Genomic DNA, 26,330 nt, shown 5'->3' with positions numbered 1-26,330 from the left:
ATCTACTCTGAAGTCCTGCCATCTTAGCACCACTTTGTTCCTACTAGATATTATATAATTATGAGGCTATTGAAACAAAATAGCTTCTGCAATAATTAATTGCACTGTAAATCAGCATCCAGAAAACAGATATATAAGTACAGGTAGTCCTCAATTTATTTATTTATTAGGCTTGTTTGTTGCTTATCTCACCTAGAAATAATTGTTCATTTAACAAGTGTTCAAAGTTACAACAGCACTGAAAAAGTGATTTACAACAGTTCCTGATGCTTACAACTATCACAGCATGCCTGCAGTCACGAGGATCAAAATTTGGGCACTTGGGAATGTATTTTTGACAGTTGTAGCATCCTGAGACATTTGATTCTATTGTGACCTTCCCAGCCAGCTTTGGAGAATCAAAATCAATGTGGTTTAATGACCACATGATTTATTTAACAACTGCAGTGTTTCACTTAACAGCCATGTCAAAAAGGGTCATAAAAAAGGACACAAATCACTCAACAACTGCTTGCCTAGCCATGGAAATTCAGGTCCCAATTGTGGTTGTAAGGTGAGGTCTATTGTATCTGTTCTCTAGCTGGAGAAATAAAGGGAGTTGTTCATTCCTAGTCATATGTTTATTTTTTGGTTTATCCAATTAAAACAGATTAAACTGAGGTATCAGGCTAGGGAAAATTAAAGTGGATTGCATTGGAGTGGATAATTGATTTGACTAATGTTGGATTAGTTCAAGAATATATGTCAGCTCCCCACCCATAACTGCGCAGGAAACAGAATTTGCTATTCAACAGCTTCTGCTTTGTTATAAATATATATATAACCTCTGTACATTGTGCAAAGTCTTTATTGCACAGATGTCATCACATCAGATAACCTAGTACAGCACAGTGAAACACCATATAAGGATTTGGTTACTGTGTAAATATCTTACCCCACTTCACTCAAAACAGTTTCTAATGAAACTGGTGACTTTAGTTGTGAAAAGAATTAAAATAAAAAGAAAACAGATAATAAGTGATATTGCTCCATCTCTGGAAATTGTATTTCTTTTAGGGCTAGATAGATTAGAGAATATTACTTTTCATGATTTAGTATATATATATATATATATATATATATATATATATATATATATATATATATATATATATATATATATATATATATATATATATATATATATATATATATATATATATATATATATATATATATATATATATATATATATATATATATATATATATATATATATAAAAGTAATGCTTAAATGAGGGCAAACTTCAGATTATATCTGCAGCTGACTCTATTTTTCAATCAGCTTTGGAATGCTTTGTCACTTTAGTGCACACCAAATTATAAAGCTCATAAACTATAGATTGAGGGTCAAGGGACACGTTGCATAACTTTTAAAGAAATACATAACAGATATCCATTGACATGGGTGCATCTTAATAGAAGGGTTGGACTAGAAAATCTCCAAGGTCCCTGTTATTCTGTTGTATGGGGAACTGATAACTTTTGGTATACGAAGGAGTCCTTTTATTTATTTTTAAATCCATTCTACCCCATTTTCACATGTGTTGGAATAAATGTGTTATTTACTGTTTATTTTTTGTTTGCTTGTACCATTTTATGGCTGCCCATTTTGTTGAGAGGTGAGAGGTGGATTATGGCAGGGCAGGGGGTTGGAGACCCCGATCCGAAAGACAGGCATTGTGACAGAGAGGCCACTACTTTAATAGAAAGGACCTGGAGAAGGATCATCCTGTTAGATCTGCAGGATGAGCATAAATATTTATTTATTTATTTATTTTATTTTATTACATTTATATACCGCCCTTTCCCAGAGGACTCAGGGCGGTTTACAGGGAATTAAAAACCAAAAATACAAAAGTTAAAACCAGTTTTAAAAAGATTAAATTTATCCCTGTACAAATAAAACCCCAATTAAAATAAATTAATCCTCAGCCTGGGCCAGAGAGCTCGAAGAGCCAGGTCTTCAGGCCCCGGCGGAATGAACGGAGGTCGGGGGCAGTCCTCAGCTCCACTGGCAGCTGGTTCCAGAGGGCAGGTGCCCCCACTGAGAAGGCCCTATCCCTGGGTGTTACCCGCCGGCAATCTCTTACCGGTGGGACCCTGAGAAGACCCTCCCTGTGGGAGCGCACTGGACGAAGGGAACTTGATGCTGGCAGCAGGTGTTCCCTCAAATACCCCGGACCCAAGCCATGTAGGGCTTTATAGGTAATGACCAGCACCTTGAATTTCACCCGGAGGGCCACTGGAAGCCAATGCAGCTCGCGGAGTAGAGGTGTTACATGGGAGTATCGGGAGACCCCCATTACAACTCGCACGGCCGCATTCTGCACCAGTTGAAGCCTCCGAGTGGTCCTCAAGGGCAGCCCCATGTAGAGAAGATTGGAGACAATGTTGTGTAGAGCACTGGGGATGCTAAACCAGCACCTTGAAATGCACTTGGATGGTCAGAAGGACCACTTGCCAAGGAGTTGTGTTATCTAAATGGAGCATCTTGGCCACAGCACGGCCTGCGTTGCCGCATTCTGTACCATTCTGGGTTGTTTAATTTTCCAGTGCAGCTTACAGATGTGTGCATCTGTGTTTGTACGTATGTGTCTATATAATTATTATTGTGTAGTGGGTCCGACGCAAGGAAGAGACGCCAGCCGGTGTGTGAGTTCAGCTCTTTATTGAAGGGGGGTAGTGAACTGGGGAATGAGGGCTACCTGGCCTCCTTAAATACCTAGCCAGGTAAGCGGACAGCCAATGGGGTTGGCCCTAGGTTTCCCGCCAAAACTGGGTTTCCCGCCGAAACCGTCCAGGCCAACACCCCCTGGTGGCTGTTGCTATGCAGGTGCCTGCATACATAACAATTACAATGTGTATATAGGTGTGTGCATGTTAGTAAGATATGTATAAAAATGGACATATTCATTAAAATTAGATAACCTGTTTTATATTAGGGAAAATTCTTTCCTACACAGGAAAAATTACAAGCAAAATGTGTATGGAGGAATCCACTCCCAAATTCATAAGCAAAAAATAGAACAGAATGATTTGAAAAGAAAAATGCCTAGCTTGGTAAACCAGATTTGTCAAAATCAGAAAGTGGGGGGAAAAACCCCAAGTTTGACATCTCTCTTTAAGATAACTTTCTATAGCCTAATCACTTCAGATGACATAATTCCCTTACCATATTCATTATAGCCAATATAAAGTTGTTGGGGTTTTTTTTATAAGCCCATTCTTGTTCAGTTTAGGAAGTGTGGATGAGAACTTTGGAAAGCTCTCTAAAAATGTGGACTTCATCTCCCACAATTATTAGCAATGACCATGCTAGCTTTGAATTCTGGGAAGTGGACTACATGCACCTAGAAGTGCTAAAATTGGAAATTGCTGGTAGGCAATCTAACTGTCTGATCATTTGCCTTGTACTCTAATACTCTTTCTCTGCTACTATTATTTCGTTTAATAGTATGTGTAATATATGAATAATGTTGCAGAATTAGGAAACCAGGCCCATTTTAATTTACCTGAATGGGTAGGCTCTGGGTATTAATCTGAAAGAATAGATCAATTCACCCAGTGTTATCTATCTGGTATTACCAGTTCTCCACAGAAAACATTAGGTAATCCATTGAAGGTTTTTCGGAATCTTCCTTATGCAACCAGAAGTTGCAGTCATGAACTGGTCTTGACATGCTCGGTGAAAAAACTGGTTTACGGAAGTACATTTTGCTTCCTTTTATGGGCAACTTTAAAAAACATAAACCCAGCTTCCATGGAACTCTGGTTTCTCCCTCCCAAACTCTGGGAGGGGCATAAAGATGATTTGAACTCTACAGCATGCTAAAAGCAGAAAGTTCAGAATGGTTTCTCTCCCAAACAAGTATTTGTGGTAATTCTTGGGAAAATAAAAGGGTTATTTGTTCTGGCCATTCAGAAGGTGCGTTCTCTCTAAAATGTTATTAAAGTGACTTATGTTAAGAATTATTTGAAAGAGGGCTTAGAAAGCCCTCCTTTGTTGGAAGTTGGATGGCTATTTTCAGAAATGTTGCATTTGCCTCCTACATTGTACCCATTGTACGTTGTATCCTGCTTTCATTACAACTAAATGACCTCCAGGTTCTCCACCCATCTATAAAATTCCCTGATTGCATGTATAGGATATTTTAAGAGTGTAAGATGTAATACAAAGAGAATATTCCAGTCATGCTGGAATCTTCTAAGCAAGGCATTTGATTTGTGCAATGTTCTTCCCTATGGAGCCTATGTCTGGACAGTAGTTTCCCATTCATCTCCTGGGAAAGAAAAATAAACTTTTCTCCTTCCAATGCCAGTTCCTGCTAATCAAGCTTTGGTGTAATGTGTGATTAAGCAATTAGAAACAGCAAAAGGCAAGAAAGATGACCATCAAAAAGGTTACTGCATAGGAACTCTTTATTGTTGTTTGGGTATAGAGGTCCAGCCATTATTAAAGTACCTCTAATGGATAGCTCTTAGCTTCACATAATGTATGGATATGCCAGAATTTGTTTCATCCATAGTTCAATTGATTTGTCTTTACCACATTTCATCATTTATGTCACTATAAGACAGTCCTACTTCCAGAACGTCTCATCCTTTCGCCAAATTTTATCTCTTGAATCTGCGTGAAAATTTAATCATGACTAGGAAAGTTTTGGACAAGTAATACACCTCTTTATTTTCTATAGAGATTCTAGTCATAAATAACTTGCCAGGTACTCTTTTAATGATGCAACTGTGCAGCATTTGCTCATGGAATGAGGAAAGATCTTTGATGGTCAAACGATACTCCAATTACTGTGAACCAGAATAAATTAATGATACTATTATTTATTTTGAGGTTTTAAAGAAGCACAATAAAAGAGAAGATGGAAAATTATTTGCATTCATATTAAATTACATGTGGATGAAAGATTGAGAAAAAGAATTCAAGATTCCCAAAGAATGTCTAATGCACTGCCAATAAGAAATAGAACTCTTTTCATTAAATAGTCAAATCTGTATATGATCTGCAGATAAGTAAATTTTCCTTCACATTGGAAATCATGCCTGCCGTTTGATCTCGGTAGTATGTGTAGAGACGACCTCTCCATCCACAGTCTCTTGCACAATTTTCTTCAGGTTTTGATTGCTTGATCTGTGTTCTGGAAGAAATTTGGTCATGTATTAGGGCAGAAGCAGCATTATACAAATAATTTTGTAAATATGCTTGAGACTAAGCTATGGTGTGATAGGATTAACAGAACAGTTAGGCACTTCCCCAGTTGTAGAAACTTAACACTGAAATACACAAACAAACCTGAATGTCAAGAATAAATTGTAAATGCAACATGTTTACATCTCACAATCATAATACCAGTGGCGTAGCGTGGGGGGTGCAGGGGGGGCTGGCCGCACCGGGCGCAACATCTGGGGGGGCGCCCATTAAGCTCGCCGGAGGGGGACGATTCTGCTTCACCGAGGGTCGGAGGAGCGAGCGAGTGGGCGGAGCATAGAAAGCAACCGCATTCGCTGCGCCCAGCTAGAGCGGGATCCCGTCCTCTCGCGGCTGCAGATCGCCTCCTTTCTCGGGTGGGGGTGGGGAGGCTTGGCGGCATCTCGCCTCCCTCTCTTTCTCCCGCCGCGGCTCTCCTCCGCTTGGCTCTCAACCTGCAAGCCCGCCCCCCCCGACCCAGCTCCCGCCCCCGTCTCCTCCTTTCCCGGAGGTAAAGGTAACAACTGCAGCCGCTGCACCTGCGGCTGCTTGCTGCTCCTCCTCCTCCTCCTTCTCCTCCTCCTCCTCCTGCCGTATTGACTCTCTGTGGCCACTCGGTTCCCCCTGCAGGAGGCGATCAGGACGCCCCCCCCGACACACGTCGCCAGCAGCGAGAGTTTCCAGCCAGTCCGGCGAATCTTTGGGGCGAGGTGCCAAAGAGAAGGAGGCGGCTTGGCTTGGATAAGCAGCGTCTGGGCAGAAAATAGGTCAGGCGCCACAGCAAGTATGAACTCCTGGGGTTCAGCCTAAGCAGGCAAAGCTGCAGGGTGGGTTGGTTGGCTTTTCCGGCTTTGGAATAACCTTGGGAAGCTGAGGCATTGTAAGTTGGAAGTCATTGTTTGTTGCCTAACATGTTGGGTCACCCCACACCACATACTAAGCCATAAACCGTGGTTGGTATCCAGGGTTTAGGACAAGATGGAGAAAACTAGCCAATTGTGGGATCATAAATCTTGATGAAGCCCATCATCGCTCCATGTGATGTATGCACTCAATCTACAAACGTAGTCCAAGCCTATTCACATCTGTTGTAAGGTCATTCTCTCATGGGGTTTATCTTGACATCCACTAAGAGTGGAACAAACATGCCCCATTAACCATTTTCAACGCCATGTCCTCTCTTTGTCTCATCCTAAATCACAGCTGAGGCACCTTAAAGTTGCCTTGTTTCAGTTTTAAACTAGCATTTTCCCTCTTCTCCAGAGACCCTTTTTTGCCTTGAACCTAACTCAAGGGTAGGCAACCTTGGCTCTTTTATGACTCATGGACTTCAACTCCCAGAATTCCTGAGCTAGTGGAAGAGACTCGAGTGCTAAAATCCACGGGTTAGGGGGCGCAAATTGCTTGCCTTGCCCCGGGTGCTGACAACCCACGCTACGCCACTGCATAATACTATAGGTTGCATGTAGTTGTGAGAGCCATTTTATCCAGTTGTGACCATAAATAGATTGCTAATGATAATATAAAGATAATACTATAAGAAGAATCATGATGGATCGATTACAAGACATATTGATCAACATCCTGTTTCCACAGTGGCTTAACAGCTAATTCTAGGAATACTTTTAATCTTGCAAGATTCTGTTACTAAATATAGAGCTAGTTATTCATTCTTGTGCTTTAATTGCACTACTTTAAAGGTTAACACCAGCCTTTCAAGTCTGAAAGTATGTTTTTTCGACTCTCCAGAAAATTAGAGAAGATCTAGTCAGCAGTTCATCCTTCCGTCTCCCAAGCTCATTCCCACATTTGGCTTACAGCAAATGATGTTTTGCAGCTTGCTACGTTTGATCTTGAAATAGCTATATACATCATGATTGGCAGCTGCTGATAGCTTTAATCTTATATTCGTGTACTAATCCTCTTCTAAAGCTGTCTGAGACTTTTCCTACAAAAATAGAATCTAGATTATATTTACCTCTAAGACTTGTGCTGGTCTTCCTGTGAAGTAATAAAAACAATATCAGTAAATAGTTTGTGCACATCTGTTCCATATTACTTTTAAGCTTGTTCAAAGAACCTTTTTGCTTCAAATCTGAAGTGCTATAAAGCCCTAATTTTTTAATAGCTGCATCAAACAACACGATCCTCTCCAGGCTGGAAATCACTTCTGTGCTATTTCTAAAATGAATGCTAATTTTAAAACGTTTCTTAATAAAAGAAATAGAAATCCCTTTAAAAGAAATAGATCAAATCTGACAGGAAGAAAGCCTCAAAATCTCATAAGAACTGTCTCATCATGCCAAAATCCTGTGACAGAACATTTGGGCAATTCTTTGGGAGTGTGATCATTACACAAGATATCAAAAAGGGTTGTGGACCTTTAGAATGCATTTTACTTGGAAAAGACAGCATTTGCCCACCTATGTATTTTGATCTGCAAATTACTTTCAGAACTGTCTCTTCACTAGCTTCAATTTTTAGATTATAAGTTTGCTCTTTCCTCTTTCTGCCTGAGGTTGATTGTTTCTTACCCTTCAACATTACCATCCAGAAGCTGGCGATAAGTAGAAATTTCCCTCTCCAGACGTGTTTTTATTCCAAACAGGACCTTGTACTGATTATTTTGACACTTGATATCATGTCGAAACTTGCTGAGCTCTTCTTCACATCTTTTGATGAGGTTTTGGATACTTTGAAGCTGGAAAGTGTAGCGACTCTTGGTTTCTCCCAAATTGTTTTCTAGGACAAATTTCTGAAAGAAGGAAACATGCCAACAATGTTATGTTTTCAAACTGCATTCTGCATCGCAGAAATCAAGAAATGCCCTTATTTGCTGGAAATGTATAAATGAAAGCTTTTGTCTGTAAGTAGTGTTGAAATCGTATATATATATTTGTCTCAGTGGGTTAGGACGCTGAGCTTGTCGATCAGAAGGTCGGCAGTTTGGCGGGTCGAATCCCGAGTGCCGCATAACAGAGTGAGCGCCTGTTACTCGTCCCAGCTTCTGCCAACCTAGCAGTTCGAAAGCACGTAAAAATGCAAGTAGAAAAATAGGGACCACTACGGTGGGAAGGTAACAGCGTTCCGTGCGCCTTTGGCATCTAGTCATGCCGGCCACATGACCACGGAGACGTCCTCGGACAAGCGCTGGCTCTTCGGCTTTGAAACGGAGATGAGCACCGGCCCCTAGAGTCGGAAACGACTAGCACGCATGTGCTGGGGAACCTTTACCTTTACCTTTACCTTTATAGGTTTATTATTATTTATGTGGAATGGGGAGATATTTACTTTTCCCTTCCCATCCTGGCTTCTTTCCTCTCTATTTAAATCTAAAAAGTAAAGTGCTTGAAGAAACAACTTGTCTTTTCAAACTGCCATGTTAATTAGTGGTGGTATGATTTAATCATTGTCTGATTGCACAAATTTTTTTGCTTATGGGGAATTATTATCTTTTCATTTTTTTCCTAGTGATTATGGTGGCCTATAATTGCCCCAGGCTAGTGTCTGGAATATTTTATCAGTCTCTTCATGACAGTTCAGTTTCTCAGGAGGGATTAATGTATAATAAGATTCAGTATTAAACAAGCAAGGAAAAATCAAGTAGCAATCTGTAGTACCATGTACACAGCCCCTTTTACTTTCCTGCTATTTAATCACTACCATACATTGTGTATTTAACCCAGAAAGGCAAATTCATACTTTTCCAGGATATCTCTTTTAGAAAGACTGAAAGATAGAATGGTTCCCTCTTTAAAATCATACAATTTTAAAATCATACAATTTTATAAGGTTCTTTACACCTTATACCCATTCACCTGTAAAATCTTTATAACAGAAATCTGAATCCTATAATAGTAGAAGCATTTCCTGGCCTGTCATGCAACAAAGAAAGTAAAAAGCACATCTTGGACTTTCTTGCTTCTGGGTCTAAAATTGTACTATGATATTCAAAGGTCTGTTTCAACAAGAATAAGCAATGTGTTACCACCCCCCACTCACCCCCATTTGCTGAAATAGACTTCCTCTATGCTTTAGCATTGGTGGATGGGGAAGGACTTACCCAAAACAAGTTTCCCAGAAGGCAAGTTGCACATCTATTTTAGAACTTATATTTTTATAAGGATAGAAATGATGCTACAAATCAGAATTATCTATCCCTAGAGTGGTATAGAGACCCTGTCTTGGTACCATAATACTGCATTATCCAGTTAATTGCATTCTCCATGAAGGTGATGGATAGCTCTAAGAATGCTATTGATTAATTGGTTGAACACATTTATGTGACTGCCCATCTCACCAGAAGCCTCTCAAATGACAATGCTATTTTATTTATTTACTATACTGATATTCTGCCTTACATTCAGCAAGGCACATATAGCTCTCCCTCCTCCTTTTTTCCCCATAGTAACAATCAATAGTAGTAGTAGTAACAAAATAGTAGGTTGGATTAGAGACAATGACCAGCTAAAGTCAACTGGTGAACTTCCATGGCAGCTGAGGATGGACCTAGTCACCATAACATATTGGTTGTCCATGTTCATAGGACATGGACAACCAATCTATTTATATCAAATGCTGAGAGAAATACCGAAGGCCTTCATTTGCATGTCTTATTTCTGAACTTCTAAAGGCATCTTCTGGGTGTAAACTGGTCTTTGATCTGATTTCACAAATTCATTTTTACTTACCTTGCAATTAAAGGAAAAAAGGGCATACCACCTGGAAATAAATTATCCAACAGAAGGCATTCATATGGATACACCCAGGCAACTATAATGTATCTTTTCTCCCTTATATATAGATTCCTAGGAAAATTAACCATAAATACTTTATGGAAAACAAAGTATAATATGAGTGGACAGATTAAGTTTACAGCAGTGTTTACCAAAGTGGTGTCTATAAATGTACTGGACTACAACTTCCATAATGGCAACTATGGACAAATATTCAGCATGCCTACTAGATGTCAGACTGGGCAGGTTTGAATTAGAACATGTGTGTCAAACTTGATTGCATCACGTAATGTATGACATATCGCAACATTTTTTGCCTTTGTGGAGCCGGGGTGGGCATGGCCTGCACATGAGCATCCAGCCTGCGGGCTGCCAGTTTGACACCCTTGAATTCATAATCATAATAGTAAAGTTGGAAGGGACCTTGGAGGTCATCTAGTCCAACCCCCTGCTCAGGCAGGAAACCCTATACCATTTTTGACAAATGGCTGGCCAGTCTCTTCTTAAAAACTTCCAGTGTTGGAGCATTCACAGCTTCTGGAGGCAGGTTGTTCCACTGGTTAATTGTTCTAACTGTCAGGAAGTTTCTCCTTAGATCTAAGTTGCTTCTCTCCTTGATTAGTTTCCATCTGTTGCTTCTTGTCCTGCCTTCGGGCAGTTTGGAGAATAGCTTGACTCCCTCTTCTTTGTGGCAGCCCCTGAGATATTGGAACACTGCTATCATGTCACCCCTCACCCTTCTCTTCATTAAACTAGACATACTTAATTCCAGCAGCCGTTCCCTATATGTTTTAGCCTCCAGTTCCTCCGATCATCTTTGTTGCTCTTCTCTGTACTCTTTCCAGAGTCTCAACATCTTTTTCACATCGTGGTGACCAAAACAGGATGCAGTATTCCAAGTGTGGTCTTACCAAGGCATTGTAAAGTGGTATTAATACTTCACGTGATCTTGATTCTATCCCTCTGTTAATGCAGCCTAACACTGTGTTGGCTTTTTTGGCAGCTGCAGCACACTGCTGGCTCATATTTAAGTGATTGTCCACTAGGACTCCGAGATCCCTCTCACAGTTACTACTACTGAGCAAGGTACCCCCTATACTATACCTGTTCATTTGGCCTTTCTTGCCTAAATGTAGAACCTTACTTTTTTCACCACTGAATTTCATTTTGTTAGATAGCGCCCAGTGTTCAAGTCTGTCCAGATCCTCCTGTATCTAATTAGAAGGTTAGAAAAGAACAATCCTGTCTAAGGGCATCACCTTGTTTAGTTCTGTCTGGAAATCAATTTCCAGGGTTTGCAGTGTGCGGTTCAGTTCAGAGATTTCTTTCTGGCTGTTTTGTAGCTCTTCTTGGTTGTGTTGTCCCTCCGAGGATTCATTTCCAATCTGTGTGAGCATAAAATAAATAAAAAATAAATGAAGGAATTGTTTAAACCTAGTGAAAAATGAAATTCTCCACACAATTTTAGAGTAAGACAGTGAGCATGTAATTTATATGCTTTGGGTAATGGCCACACTCCTATTGAGACACTCCCATCACAGCAGGATGTCTTCTTTTAAATGAAAATGTGATAATTCAGAGAGGTTGCCAATTACCCCAGGTGATTTATACACACCTGGGGATAACCTCAGCTACATAATTGTAGGGGCACCATATTCCATTCATGAGAAATTTGCCTCAAATCTTGACAAATAAATTTTGACAGCAAACTGTCTTTCAACAACTCCAAGGAGAACTTAGTAGTTAAAAGGCAGAATTATTTCTCAGTAATATAATAGTCTTTATGCAATATACACATGGAATGTATGAAAATTGGACATTGGCATATTGATACTTGCTGGTATAAGTTAAGATACAGAGGGAGCTTTAAATGTTAGGAGGATCAGATGTCATGTGGGAGGGCTTTCTTTTAGCTCAAGAGGCGGTGTTACTTAATTCTCCATATCTTATCAGATATCTTGTTTGTACATTTCAAATGGGTGTGAAATCATTGTACCTTGAGACCTACTCCTCTTGTAGATAACTATGATAAGTTACAACTCTACATGATTTCTCCATCTTGTTTTCTGAAAGGATACCTGTTGTTGGAACCAAGAATCAAGACTTTGGCGATTTTTTTCAATTATTGCTTCATAATCCGCTCTTATCCCTGCCAGGATCTTGGACAAATCTTCTTGTGGAGTTTTGTCTACCTTCACATTCACTTTAAAGTCTTTGGATGAGCCATATGCCTGCATATTCTGTATATGAAAAAAATGAAGAAAAACCTCAGCAAAACCTCTTCAAATATGAATCATAAAAGTATTCCACTATCTGAGGCAAACAGCAAATAATGCATCTTGCCACACTGTTGAAAAGACAACAAGCCAGTGGGGGGGGGGCTTCAAACTGTCTTTGATCCAGTGTTTGATTGCATTGCATATTTATAAAAAGATTTTGGAATATAAGAAGTTTAGTTTTTCCAATCCTAATAGAAGCTGCTTCTTTTTCACACAGCTGCTATAGCCTGGATTTGCATTTATGTCCTACCCCTATTCTTTTCTGATTGGTGAATTTAACCTCACCATGATTTCTTCTTTTGTAATTGTTGCCCTACTTATTTATGTTCATGTACTCTAGAGTAAGAGCTCCCAAACTGTGAGCTGAACCTCCCTTGTGGACATGCAGGCTAAGTCCAGAGGATGTACAAAGAATATAGACAGTCCCCAATTTACAATCAGTCACTTAGTAACCATCTGAAGTTACAACTGACTTCCCCACTACTTATGACTCAGATTCAAAGTTGCAATAGATGCCTCCCCTGTAGTCACATGATTACATTTTGAATGCTTGGCAACTGGCCCATATTTATGGCCATTTGCAGTGTCCTCTGGTCACACAACTGTGATTTATAATATCCTTTTGCCAGTAACCAGTGCTTACTTCTGGTTTCTGGCAAAAAAATAAAAATAACCATTTCAGGCAGTGGATTTGCTTTACAACTGCCACATTTGCTTTACAAATCCTGCACTTACTTTATGACCATACATTTAATTTGCAATCACATTTGCTTTATGAATGTCATGTTCACTTGAACATCACAAGAATGGTCATAAATTCAGGCACAGTCTCATGGTGCCCTGCTTAACAACAGAATGACTTACAGCTGTAATTCTGGGCTAAATTACGATCGAAATTCTAGGGCAAGGGTAGGCAACCTTGGCTCTTTTATGACTTGTGGACTTCAACTCCCAGAATTCCTGAGTCAGCATGGCTCAGCTTGGAAACCTCTCCCTTTCCCCTCAGCATGGCTGACTCAGGAATGCTGGGGAATTGAGGTCCACAAGTCATAAAAGAGCCAACGTTGCCTACCTCTGGTCTAGGGCTACCTGTATTTCAGTTGTACATTGCGATAATAAATCTACCTTTTCTAAAGTTTCATTGCATTGTTTCATTGTTTATCTGTGTTCATTTTAATTTTGGATTTTAGGCGAGGTGTATATATTGAGATTATACTAAAATGAAGCAAGCTCTGTGCAATAATTGATTATATTCAAAATTAATGTGATCAGTTATAATAAGGATATTGAGCTCTGGATGTTCAAGGTAATCTTTAAATGTGGATCCATTTATGCAACATAAAACTGTAGGTGTTATAAGAAGCCCATTAGCCTCATATATGAAATAGACTCCCTGCAGCTTGTTCAACAAACTATGCATTTCACCACAGAATTTATAGGTGAATTCTAGTCAAGCATGAAAACTACAGATTTGCCACTGCTTTTATCTAGATTTTAAAAGTTAAATATCCATCATTTCAATTCCTAGTCTGGCAATCACCAGGTAGATTGTTCCATAACAATCCAAATATCTTAATTGTCTTCAGGATGGGGATTCTGTGAGATGCAACACAAAATCTGAAGGGCATCAAGGTAAGGCTCTTATAGCACAGTCCAGATCTCAAAATATGATTATGTACTGTATGACCAGCTCTTATTCAACATATGGTACAGGATTCCCTATTGTTATATTTATCAAAGGTCATTAAGATCATAAATTATGTTTTACAAATAGCAGTGATGGGGTTCGTGGCACAGGAAACCAAAATAGATTGCAAAATAATTTAATGAACCCAGTTACTTGTCACCCTTTTTTTTATTCTGATCAAATGTAGTGGTTACTACACAGTTTAGACAGTTGACTATAACTTGAGGAATATCTTGGATATGAAAGCAAGAATATTGCTCTCATTCAGACTTTTCAGCCACAATCTACAGATACAGTTGCTCTAGAGCAGTATTTCTTAGACCTTAAAACTCAACTCTGGAGTTAATTAATTAAAAAGATAGAAATATGCTTTGCACCTCACAGTTTCTTTTTAAGGTCAAATAATATTTCCTCTTTAGGGGAAAAATTATATAGTCGTAGGCATGCTCCAGGTTATATTGGCATGATAAATAGTTTATTGGTGGAAACTTGAAAGAACTCAAGGACATGGCATGTTTGCCTCTTCCACTTTGTCTTACTGATTTATATTCTGCCAGGAGATTAACCAACTTCAGGGTCTGAAATATTGTAACAACTATTGTGGTTTAACTGAAACTTGTTTAGTTCCATCAGATTCCTTAGAGGGATCTAAGTAAGTATGAAAGGAAAATATTATATTGACCTGGTTCTTAATGAATACTGGAAGCACCATATTCAATGATACAAGAAAAGCCTGTGTAAAGTCTAGAAATTCTTCCACATTTCTATTGTCACGAATTTTGGCATTGTAATTCTGGTATTCTGAGAAGGCACCAACTTGGATAAGACTGCACTACTTCAAACACCAATTAATAGGAAGTGTTTCTCCAACTTTATTTCTCTTTCTGTGATTTTTCCAGAGTTTTAAGATGAAAATGCTGGTTCTTCAATCCATAATATGAATCAAGAGAAAGACCAATGAAAATTCTTTGTTCAAAATCAGAATGTTGAGATGATATGACTCAATGATCTACTGTCTATGGTAGCCATTACACCTACTTCCTGGAATATACTGTCTCATCTCAGTAAAGCACAAAGGCTTCCCAAGGAACTAAGAAGGTAAAGGTAAAGGTTCTCCTGCACATGCGTGCTAGTCATTTCCAACTCTAGGGGCCGGTGCTCATCTCTGTTTCAAAGCCGAAGAGCCAGCGCTTGTCCGAGGACGTCTCCGTGGTCATGTGGCCGGCATGACTAGATGCCAAAGGCGCATGGAACGCTGTTACCTTCCCACCGTAGTGGTCCCTATTTTTCTACTTGCATTTTTACGTGCTTTCGAACTGCTAGGTTGGCAGACGCTGGGACGAGTAACAGGCACTCACTCTGTTACGTGGCACTCGAGATTCAACCCGCCAAACTGCCAACCTTCTGATCGACAAGCTCAGTGTCCTAACCCACTGAGCCACCACATCCCTTAAGGAACTAATAAGGTACAATTAATAAAATTAAGCATGGAAAACTTTCTTTGATAGGCTGGGAAATAAACAGTGAGGATGACAGTGGAAAAGCAGATGATTTTTGAGTCAGAATGGTTCAGCATAAATTCACAGCTATGTCTTAGAATTATATTCCTGCCTATTAAAAAGTAATTACATAAATGTAGGATATTAGCCTGGAGAAAGATCACAACAAACTATTCCAGATCTCTGGCTGGTTAAACAGGATTCTGATTTTCATCTAAAAGTGACATAAGACATAATTATATACTGTATATCCAAAATCCAACTAGTGGCTGAAAAGGGTGAGACTAAAAGACATCATTGAGGCACTGCACATAGCAGCACAAGAGCAGGCACTAAGCACCAGATCCCATTGAAACAGGAGTCTACCATACTGGACAAGGCCCAAAGTATAGGCTGTGCAGACAGATCTCAGAGGCAGTCCAACATATTAATGGTGGTATAAGAGGTAGGCAAGAACAGCATACACTGAATGACACAACTACGTAGCTGTCATTGCATGCAGGAACACCTTACAGTGTATGTATTAGACCCTTCCAAGTCCAGATAGGAGATTCTACAGAAGGTTGTGGAGAATAACAGGGCTAAGATCCTGTGGGAGTTCCAATTCAGGACAGACAGGCTGGTACTGGCCAATCAACTAGACAATGTGTTAGTAGACAAGGACTAGAAGACAAATGGTGATAGATAAAGCAATACCAAGTGACAGCAACACTAGGAAGGAGGAGGAAAGAAGTTCGAGAAATACCAAGCCTGAAGGAGGAATAGAAAGGATGTGAAGTAAATACCCAGTGGTGGTAGGAGCACTTGGGACTGTGATTCTTAAGCTGGGAGAGTGGCTCCAACAGATCCAAGAACAACATCAGAACTCTGTCCAGAAAAATGTAATGCTATGAACAACTAAGATACTACACAGAAATCTCAAACTCCCAGTTCTTTAATAGAGGAAGACACAGTTGTCTCTTAAGTTGACCAGTTGACTTGACCTAGCTTGAGAAGACTTAGGCTTAACTAAGGATGGAAATGTTTCCTTCCTTTTTCCCTAATACCTCCTCACTGAGATAAGGAAATCATTTTCAAACCTCCTATATTTTGATTAGGTCTTTCTTGTAGTACTCAGTAAGCCTTTATGGTATACTAGCTTCAGTGTATCTTCTTCACTGTCCTTCAGATAGTCTTCAATGCCTTTTTTTTCCTTCTTCAGCTGTCTGATGTACTTGCAAGATTCCATGACCATCTATGCTCTTTGGTAAGTAAAGTCTATCAGTGTTGCTGCATGGGTGAAAGACATGTTTCATTATTTTATTGGTTTTTCTGTTTAGGGTTTTAGTCCTGCTTGAGTTCAGTTCACTATTCCAGCTTTGTATTAATGACTGGAATTGTCCATGTTAATTGCCATATGTTCCTCCACTGAATTTGGACTTTAAAATCTTCACTCTCATGATCTATTCACTTCTAACATTCTTCTTGACTTCAGTGTGCTTAATGTTCCCAGCCCATGTATTTGTAGTGATTGTCTTCAGCTGAAACTCTGGATATCAATTGAGACTCTTGATATAATTTCCATAGAGCATCTTGATTTCTTCTATTTTATTATTTTCCTATTAATGCTGAATACAGTACCTTGTGTTGTTTAAGTGTTCCCTTTATTTTTTTGAGCAGTATGTATATAAAAAGCCTTGTATGTATATAAAAAGCCTTGGTGGAGCAGTGGGCTAATGCCTCCTTAAGTAACACCAGCTGCCTGCAATTAGTGCAGGTTCACATCCCACCAGGCTCAAGGTTGACTCAGCCTTCCATCCTTCCGAGGTAGGTAAAATGAGGACCCAGATTGTTGGGGGCAATTAAGCTGACTTTGTAATAATGCCGCTTGGGTGTGTGTGAAAGCCCTAATAAGCAGGCATATACTTGTAAGCCGCCCTAATATATATATATATATATATATATATATATATATATATATATATATATATATATATATATATATATATATATATATATATATATATATATATATATATATATATATATATATATATATATATATATATATATATATATATATATATATATATATATATATATATATATATATATATATATATATATATATATATATATATATATATATAGTGTTGAGTAGTGATTCTATTTTGGATGGTGTTTTTCTATAGCTTTTGATCATCCATGTAAAGTAGATGGAATAGTCTATATGATGTTTTTGATAGCCATTGCCTGACTTGCTCAATATTGTTGACAGAGTAATCTCTGCACTGACAAACAGTATTAGTGAGAATGAAGGCTTGAGCAGACTTTTTCAGCACTGCACGTGAGGGAATATATGCATCTGTCATTCGGGGATGATTGCGTAGGCATTCCTTTTATATGTCAGCAAATTTTAATGTTCTGGCAAGAGGGTCATCAAATAGCAAAGCACAGAACCAATCAACAATCAGCACACAGCACATACCATAGCACAATGTGCAGTTGGGATCTGGGAGATGTGGGCATCAGTCCATCTGTACACATCTGCAAACTCTGTTTACCCATCAACTCCTTTGCAGTGTAGATGTGTGGCAACAGCAATGAGCAATTGCAGGCAACTCTAAATGAGTCTTGAGTCTGCCTGAAAGATTCCTCTCTTGATATAAACCTCTCCCAGTGTATTCAAAATTAACCAGCAACTCTGTCTTCTATTGTGGCATTGATCTTTGCACAAACCTTTTGGTATTTTCTACTAACTTGTTATTTCTAGGCACCTGATTATGCATCATGCAACAGGGAGTCAAATCTAATCAATCCAAGCTATATTCAAGTTGTTGTTGTGGTGGTTGTTGTTTTTTGCAGTTTTCCAAAATCATTTTGTCAATTAAGGCCTGATCTTCCTGTTCGGTGAGTTTCCTTTCTGGTTAGGTAGAAAGAGTTTGTTTTTAAATATATATTTTGTGGTACATCATCTACCATAAAAGGTAAAGGTAAAGGTTCCCCCGCACATGCGTGCTAGTCGTTTCCGACTCTAGGGGCCGGTGCTCATCTCCGTTTCAAAGCCAAAGAGCCAGCGCTTATCCGAGGACGTCTCCGTGGTCATGTGGCCGGCATGACTAGATGCCAAAGGCACACGGAACGCTGTTACCTTCCAACTGTAGTGGTCCCTATCTTTCTACTTGCATTTTTACATGCTTTCAAACTGCTAGGTTGGCAGAAGCTGGGACGAGTAACAGGCACTTACTCTGTTACACGGCACTCGGGATTCGACCCGCCAAACTGCCGACCTTCTGATCGACAAGCTCAGCGTCCTAACCCACTGAGCCACCGCGTCCCTTTGTGTACAGCTAGTCCTCAACTTACGACCATAACTAAGCCCAAATTCCTGTTGCTGTGTCAGACATTTGTTAAAGAGAATAACAGAGTTGGAAGGGACCTTGGAGGTCCTCCAGTCCAACCCCCTGCTCAGGCAGGAAACCCCATACCACCTCAGACAAATGGCTGTCCAATCTCTTCTCCAAAAAAAATCATCTACCATACGAAATAGCAATTCAAATGTTATGGGTAATTGGACTGTAGCTGCCTGGTGCTGCCCCTGTTTTTTAGTACTATTATCAGGTAGGTTTTGCCATTTCACCCCTTTGCAGAATGTTATTAAGAGAATGCTAAAATAATTACATACATAATGAAATGCCATTTCTTTGTTTCCTTTTTTGATAAGGAAAGAAATCAGAGGTAAAAATACTAAAATAGCTTATATATCGCATATAAAAAGGGGGAAAATGGAAGCAAACTGTTTTTTTTATAGGTTTGGATTTAGAATTTAAAAAGCAATGTAAAGGAAATGTGACTTGTTTTCTACAAGACCATGTTTGTGAGATAAAGTAATTAGACAAAATCTGTCTTCTTCACATAAACCCAGTATAATAAGCATCTGTTTCAAATGTTGCCCCCAGAAAAAGACATTGTTTTCGTACAAATTTCATACACGCATGCACGGACGTATGTATTTATGTATTATGTGGACATTTTTTTTAATAAAAGGGTATATTAGTATTCTTACAAACAAAGAATATTTGCATTAGAATCTTTTTTTCCAAAACTACATTAGGAAAACAATATTTAAGAAAACATTGAAGAAATTTGTGTAAAGGAAGTAGCATGGAGTATTTGTAAAAAAACCCCACAATATATATTTAGGAAACCTGTCTGTCAATATTTAATTTGTTAGAGAAGGCTGTGAACAGCTAAACAGATGGAGATCTTTTTAATGACAGCCTGTAACATTGTCTTATAAATGCAAAGAATATGATGTGAAGAAGACAGAAATGCAAGCTCAGAAACAATAGGCCTGGGACCACACAGGTACATTAGAGGAACAATGATCACATCTCATTCTGAGAAACAAGCAGCACTTAGTTAGTTAGTTTGTAAAGGCAGGAGAAAGAAACATAAATTCTGTTTTCCTTTGTTATTAGAGGTTTTTCTAGCATCTGTAATGAAAAGACTGTGACTCTTCGTAAGCAAGCATTCTAATTCAAGTATGGGATTGAAGTCTGATTCCTATATCTCTATACAGCAAAGTTTCTCAATCTCAGCAGTTTTAAAATGTGTGCTCTTCAAATCCTGGAATTCCTCAGTTAGTCATCCTTGGAGGAGACTATTGAAACAAATCAGATCTAAATTAGAGATAATTTAGCTGTCTTGTTAATTTTATGGATCCATTCTACACACAGCTAAATTTGGATCTGAGTCAGGTTGTTTGTTTTCAAGGGTGAGGTTTCAGAAATGTCAGACAAAAAATTGAAGGGAAGGGTTGACATGAAGGTATGTGATTTGGCACACACAGAGACATTAACTGGAGATTCTTGTGATGGTGAGGATGACGCACATACCAATCACTTGCAGAGTCACTATGCCAGACCTTGTACAAGTAAGGCAATTGGATGGGGAGATCTGAAACAGAGAGAGTGTAGGATGCAAGAGCATACTTCTTTCTGCTGGATGTATTTCTGTTTGTGAAAGAATACTAGGCTTGGCCCAGCATGGCTAAGTCAGCTTTTGGAAGACCTGAATACTTACTGAAATAGAATTTGAATATTGTTTTTTTTTAGAGAAGGAAGACTTCCTCTTCTCAATCTGAAAGTATTCCTTCTATTTTGATCACCTATTTTACAAAAGTCTATGTTTCTATTCAGAAAATATAAAGGTTCTATATAATTACCAAAGGAGCAGCTGGATGAAAACACCTAATTACTATGTAAACAATTTAATTATGAGGCACGCTAAACTGGTTTGGTGAAGTTCTCAGCATTGCAGTATCTCCCTATGCTTTGCGTACTACTGCTAGCTCAGGAAATGAAGCTGTAATCAGTAGGTTTTCAGAATGCCCCCAAATTCAGGCACTGTCATAATAGCTTGGTGAGAGGAACCAATCACAATATTATTAAAGATATTTCTGAAGCACTAAATAGCAACACTATCTCTTACTTCTTTTCTGATTTTCTGATTTACATTGAAGGTTAGTTGTGGGATTTAGCATTAGAGTTTCAACAGAGCAATTTTTGTATTTCATCTGTGGTGGTTTACATCAGATAGTGTTCCATTTGGAAGAAATGCTTCTTCACACCCAATAAAGGGGCACTGACATTAATTTTAAAATTCTAGCATTTAGATGAGAATTTTGTAACAGTATGAGTTAGCTGGAGTACATTTTTGAAATATGCAGCAATGATCTCTTGAGAATGAAAGAGCCAACAGCATTGTGTACATATGTGATCTCAGCTTAAGTGGGTTATCATTTGCAAGTTAAAAGGAAATTAAATGCTTAAGTAAAAGTATGTGTAAAACAGCACCCTCCATACTCCCAAATTCTGTGTGGTTTAAGGAAAATGGACAGGGATAGGTTTGTCTTTGCTCCCTAATATTTTAAATGTTTTTCTTTCAACAAATATTCTATGAATCTGATCAATGAACATTATCGACCAACAAAAGTAAGTCATTCTCATAACAGCTGATTATGCTATGGAATTCTCTGTACCAATATCCCATGGTGGCTGATAACATGTTTAACTTTAAAAGGAAGTTAGGCAAAGCCTTAATGAGTTCAGAGTATTTCTGATCTGATCATCTGCTGAGGAACCTATACAGAAAAGCGTTTTAGATTCATGCTTCTTTGGCTATTGTGGGAAAGAAAAGGTTGAATGAGATGGGCCTTTGGCATGATTCATCAAGGCTTTTAGCCTGCACAAATTAAAGGAATGCTGTGCTGGCCTATACAAGCAAAATGAAAATTCAGAGTGTTGGGATTGGCAGGATTTAAATATATTAAACATTTGTCTGTTCAGATGTGGTTAGAGTTACAAAACTAAGTGGTTCTAATCCTTGCTGTTTTAAATAAACACTTTATTTCATTGGCAACCTGTATATTTAGATCAGCTTAAGAAGTCCCCAAACTGCAGGGATACTTTTTAGACTTGAGGGACAAAATTCCCAAACAAAAATTATATTGAATAATAACCTTCAGTCCTTAAAACAGCTTACATTAGTATCCTCTGATGCACTTCACTAGATTTATTAAACATTTATTATTCTAAGTTTATGTTAAAATAAGCATGAACTATCAAAACTAGTTTTTATACAGAAATATGAAATGATCAAGATTTTGGTAAGGAGAAAGAGAAGAAACTTGTCTTACCGCTTCATGTTCTTTTTTTTTAAGTATGTGATCTTCACGCAGAGCTTCAATTTCCATTTCCAGATCAGTTATTATGATGGTCATGTTGTCTAGCTCCTTACGGATGTTTTCAACATCATTTTGCACATTTTGCCGGAGGGCTTTTTCAGCTTCATATCTTAATCAAAGAGAAAAGTAATATAGTTAAATGAAGGAGACAACAATTCCATCTTGGGATTGAAGCTATAACTTTTAGAACTACATATTGCTTGCTAATACTTGCTGTTTCTGCCTCAGAAGCATGTATCTTCCATCATTTACAAATACGTTGACATTCTTATTTCAATGAATTTCAATGAATAATTTTCATTTATTGAAAAGCGCAATTGTGAAGAAGCTTGCTAGTCATATTTGAATATTCTGCCATTTTTCAGAAAGCAATAGTTAGCCCCAAAGGATCACTTCTCTAACTAATTTGAAATGCAAATTAGTAGACAAATTGGTGAATAAATAGGGTGGCAAGGTTGGCTGTACTATTTATTTGGGACATTAGAAGCGTCATGATTTCCAAAGTATTGTAAGAGTTGCTTTCCAGAATGATAAGGATACAGGAGACTGTTATAAAAATACTTTCTCTCTAATCAGTACACATACTAGCCTCCTTCCCAGATCTTAACTCCATCTTAATATAATGATATATTGGTTCTAAATTGAAAATAGTTCATTACTAAAATTCTTGCAATCCCACCTCTTTTTATCTTAGCAGATCATTGAAAAATTCAGAACTGTACTTAGAAAAAAAATCCTTTTGATTCAATAGGTAGCTGTCAAAGAGCCTGACAAGTATTATGTGTCATGCTATTATAAATTTCCATTCATATAGAACATGAATTACACTTCTCATGACAGATTAATATGATACACTGCATCAGTTGGATATACTGAAAAACACTGACAGTCAAAATAGATTAGCCTTTGATAGCATGGTGCTCTCCAAATGTTAAATATTAGTCATGCAAATAAATTGGGAATTATGGAAATTATGTCAACAGAGTCCAACACAACTGGACTACACAAGATAGAGAGAGGTTGGTCCACACAGGAGTCAATGTCTGAGTATGCGTAAGACATTGTAGTTCGACCTGAGCAGGTCATCACAACGTTACCTTGTACAACTTTCATTGCACTGAAATCAACTAAATTGTATTAAGGGTAACTATTTGCAAACTAAAATTACCCTGAGGAAAATCTACAACAAATTTTTGATAGATCCATTAAAGAAGCTGCTTGAAGTCTATTCGTGTATAGAAATTGATGATGACTAGGCAGAGAAATTTACTCAAAGTGTGGGTCTAGAAGAGTGCATGTAGTTCATGGCACATTTTGTATTAAAACCAACAGTTGGCTGAACATCCAGACAAATTCTATTCAATTGTTTAGTGGCACAACAAATTCAATCCGTATGGTGTTTGAAGCCGTATGATCTTTTACGAGATGAGAAGATTGTTCAAACTTGGTTTCAATATGGTCAATTACGGGCCAGGTGGAAAGAAGACCAGAAAATTGGTTTCTCAATGACTGATGAAAATTTGGTAAACCAAATTAGAAATCAGGGTCCAGCACATATCAAACGGATATATCTTGCATTGATAGAAATTGACTCAGAAACAGAACTTGTCAAAGATTGTATGATAAAGTGGGCTCAGAATATTCAAGAAGTTATCACAATGGACACTTGGGAAAAGATCTGGGTGAGGAACGTAAAATTTACACAAGCTCAAAACTTGAGAGAGAACTTTTACAAAATGTTTTATAGGTGGCATTTAGATCCTAAAAAGCTTGCAAGTATGTATCCGAACTACCAACCTAAATGTTGGAGATGTGGTGGCGAAGATGCAACGTATTTTCATATATGGTGGACCTGTAAAAAGGTTAAAGCTTTTTGGATTAAAATCTGGTGGAATATGCAGAAGATATTTAAGCAAAGGATAAAGTTTTGTCCGCAATTGTTCTTATTGGGCATAATTACAGATACTACTGTTGTGGACACTAAGTTGATGCTGAACTTAATTACAGCAGCAAGACTTTTAGTAGGTCAATATTGGAAGAAGGAGGAACTGCCGACTATAGAAGAATGGACTCTAAAGGTTTCTGACCTGATGCAAATGGCAAAGATTTCGGCTTATTTGAAAGACCATTCGCAACAACGTTATATTATGGAATGGAAAAAGTGGATTGATTATATCCAGAACAAATATGGGACCAAAAAGTTTCACTTAGCATTTGAATAAGTTTTTTTCTTTTTTTTATGTGATATTAGTATTGCTTGTAGTCATCTCATATGAGCTAGAGTGCGATAGACTTAATAGTTTATTGTTGTTAACATACGGTTGTTTATGATTGTTTTTTGCTTTTATACCTTGTATTTAGCTCTGGGAAGTCGGGGAGGGGGGAGGGGGAAGGGGGGGAGGGTTAGGGAGGGTTAGGAAGGGAGGGGGGAGGGATTGTTAAAGATAAAATGTATTTTAAACTTTTCAATAAAAAAATTCAATCCTTAGGAGATGGGTTTTATAAATAAAGAGCAGAGTTGGAGGGCCATTTCTTAAAGATGTAACAAAATCCTGAATTTCAGAATCTTCATGGACAGATAATTGGACTAGATAACTCCAAACTTTCTTCCGAATTTATGACCGTATTATATTACCTATTTATTTGATGACTGGCCTCACATAGTACATTGAATCATATGTTAACCAAAAGGGCTGTACTTATATATCAGGTCAAGCCAGAAAACAATAGGACAAAACAGAAACAAAAAGAAAAGGAATGGCATGTTGTGCAATTGTAAACATAAGGTTTTTCATTGACTTGTCTAAGCATACTGTATAAATATAACCTATGATTGTATGATTCTCAAATATATCATCTTAATACTGTCAGCATGGTTATAATGATGTTTCACCTTAAACAAGCAGTCATCAGCTTGTTTTAAAAGAAGAGGAAATGAGAAAAGCAGGCAATTTGTTTTGCCTATATAATTCCTGACATATCCCCTGGCATCTCCCCTGGCATCTAGAACAGACAGCACAATAGTTCAAAACATTCATCTTCATCATCCATAAATCTACCTGCTAGTGAGTAAGAGGCAGAGAGAGAAGCAATTATGGTACCTCTCAACCCAAGATTTTGTTACAGAGCAGCAAAGTTGCTGGCCACTAACCTTTTATCTCTTGGAATGCAATATCAAAGAACAGGTGGTATAACTTATACTATCTATTACAATTTTAATCAAATTCAATCTTGGATATAATATTAAAGCATAAATTAATCTTTTTAGTCATATTTGGATTGTTAAGAATCAGAGTCAAGTTTTACTTTTTTGTCTGCATATGCTTCCAAGAATAGACAAGAAGCTCAAGGAAAGACTTACTTAAGCCTGAAATCCTCTGTTGCCATTTTGGCATTGTCAATCTGTAGAACAAGGCCTGCATTGGTAACCCGTCCAGTCTCAATCTGTAAATAACAAAATATTAATCTTGCTGTGGAGGTAGATTAAAAATTTAATGTTCTGGTGGGCTAAGAGAACTATATTTTCTTCATCACCTCTGGAATGCATTCATTTACTCACTGAATTAGCCCAGTCCATGATTTTACAAAATATATCAAACCAAAATGTAACCAAATCAGATGGATGTGCCAAACATAGCTAGCCATAAAATAAACATGCTAAAATTAATTAAACTGCACATTGTGCCATTGTAGTCACTGGGTTTTTAATTGATTTGATTGTGCAGATAAACATATCAATGTTAAACTACAAGGATTTTCTCATTTTTCTATTAAAAGAATCAATGAAAGAAAAATTTAGAAAATATTTCTTGCCTAGAGTTTGAAACTCAAAATGCAAAACTGGAATGTGTTAGCTTTTCAGCACCTCTTGTTTTGCTTTTGGTTGGCTTCAGATATGATTGTTCTTCTTCCAGCTGTCAAATATTCATTATAATTGCAAGGTAAACATGTTAATTACAATTGCATAATATTATATTCCACCATAAGAACAGATGAAAGAAAGCTTGCAAGCAACTGCTAATGTTTGGTTGTGATTGGAATGTGATGAACATTAAGACATTAAGAATGTTCATGTTTTATGAATAAGGTAAAAGGTAAAGGTTCCCCCGCACATGCGTGCTAGTCGTTTCCGACTCTAGGGGCCGGTGCTCATCTCCGTT

The 26,330-nt window shown here is 38.0% G+C and overlaps 1 protein-coding gene across 1 annotated transcript in view; it reads right to left on the bottom strand.

Annotated features, from left to right (window-relative positions):
- Positions 1–4,764: 4,764 nt before the first annotated feature.
- The window catches only part of LOC308677539 (keratin, type I cytoskeletal 23-like), a gene marked incomplete at its 5' end in the record, with an annotated part of 30,180 nt that continues 8,614 nt past the window's right edge, over positions 4,765–26,330 (bottom strand). Inside the window, 7 exons of the mRNA XM_081344020.1 lie at positions 4,765–5,192; positions 7,221–7,243; positions 7,777–7,997; positions 11,238–11,363; positions 12,057–12,218; positions 22,123–22,279; positions 25,532–25,614. Of these exons, the coding sequence (XP_081200146.1) occupies positions 5,092–5,192; positions 7,221–7,243; positions 7,777–7,997; positions 11,238–11,363; positions 12,057–12,218; positions 22,123–22,279; positions 25,532–25,614 (873 nt within the window). The 3' untranslated portion in view covers positions 4,765–5,091. The remainder of the gene's footprint in view (positions 5,193–7,220; positions 7,244–7,776; positions 7,998–11,237; positions 11,364–12,056; positions 12,219–22,122; positions 22,280–25,531; positions 25,615–26,330) is intronic.

The sequence above is a fragment of the Vipera berus genome, assembly GCF_964194415.1.
Source record: "Vipera berus genome assembly, chromosome: Z".
NCBI lineage: Eukaryota > Metazoa > Chordata > Lepidosauria > Squamata > Viperidae > Vipera > Vipera berus.
This window is presented reverse-complemented; position numbering and strand designations above follow the sequence as displayed.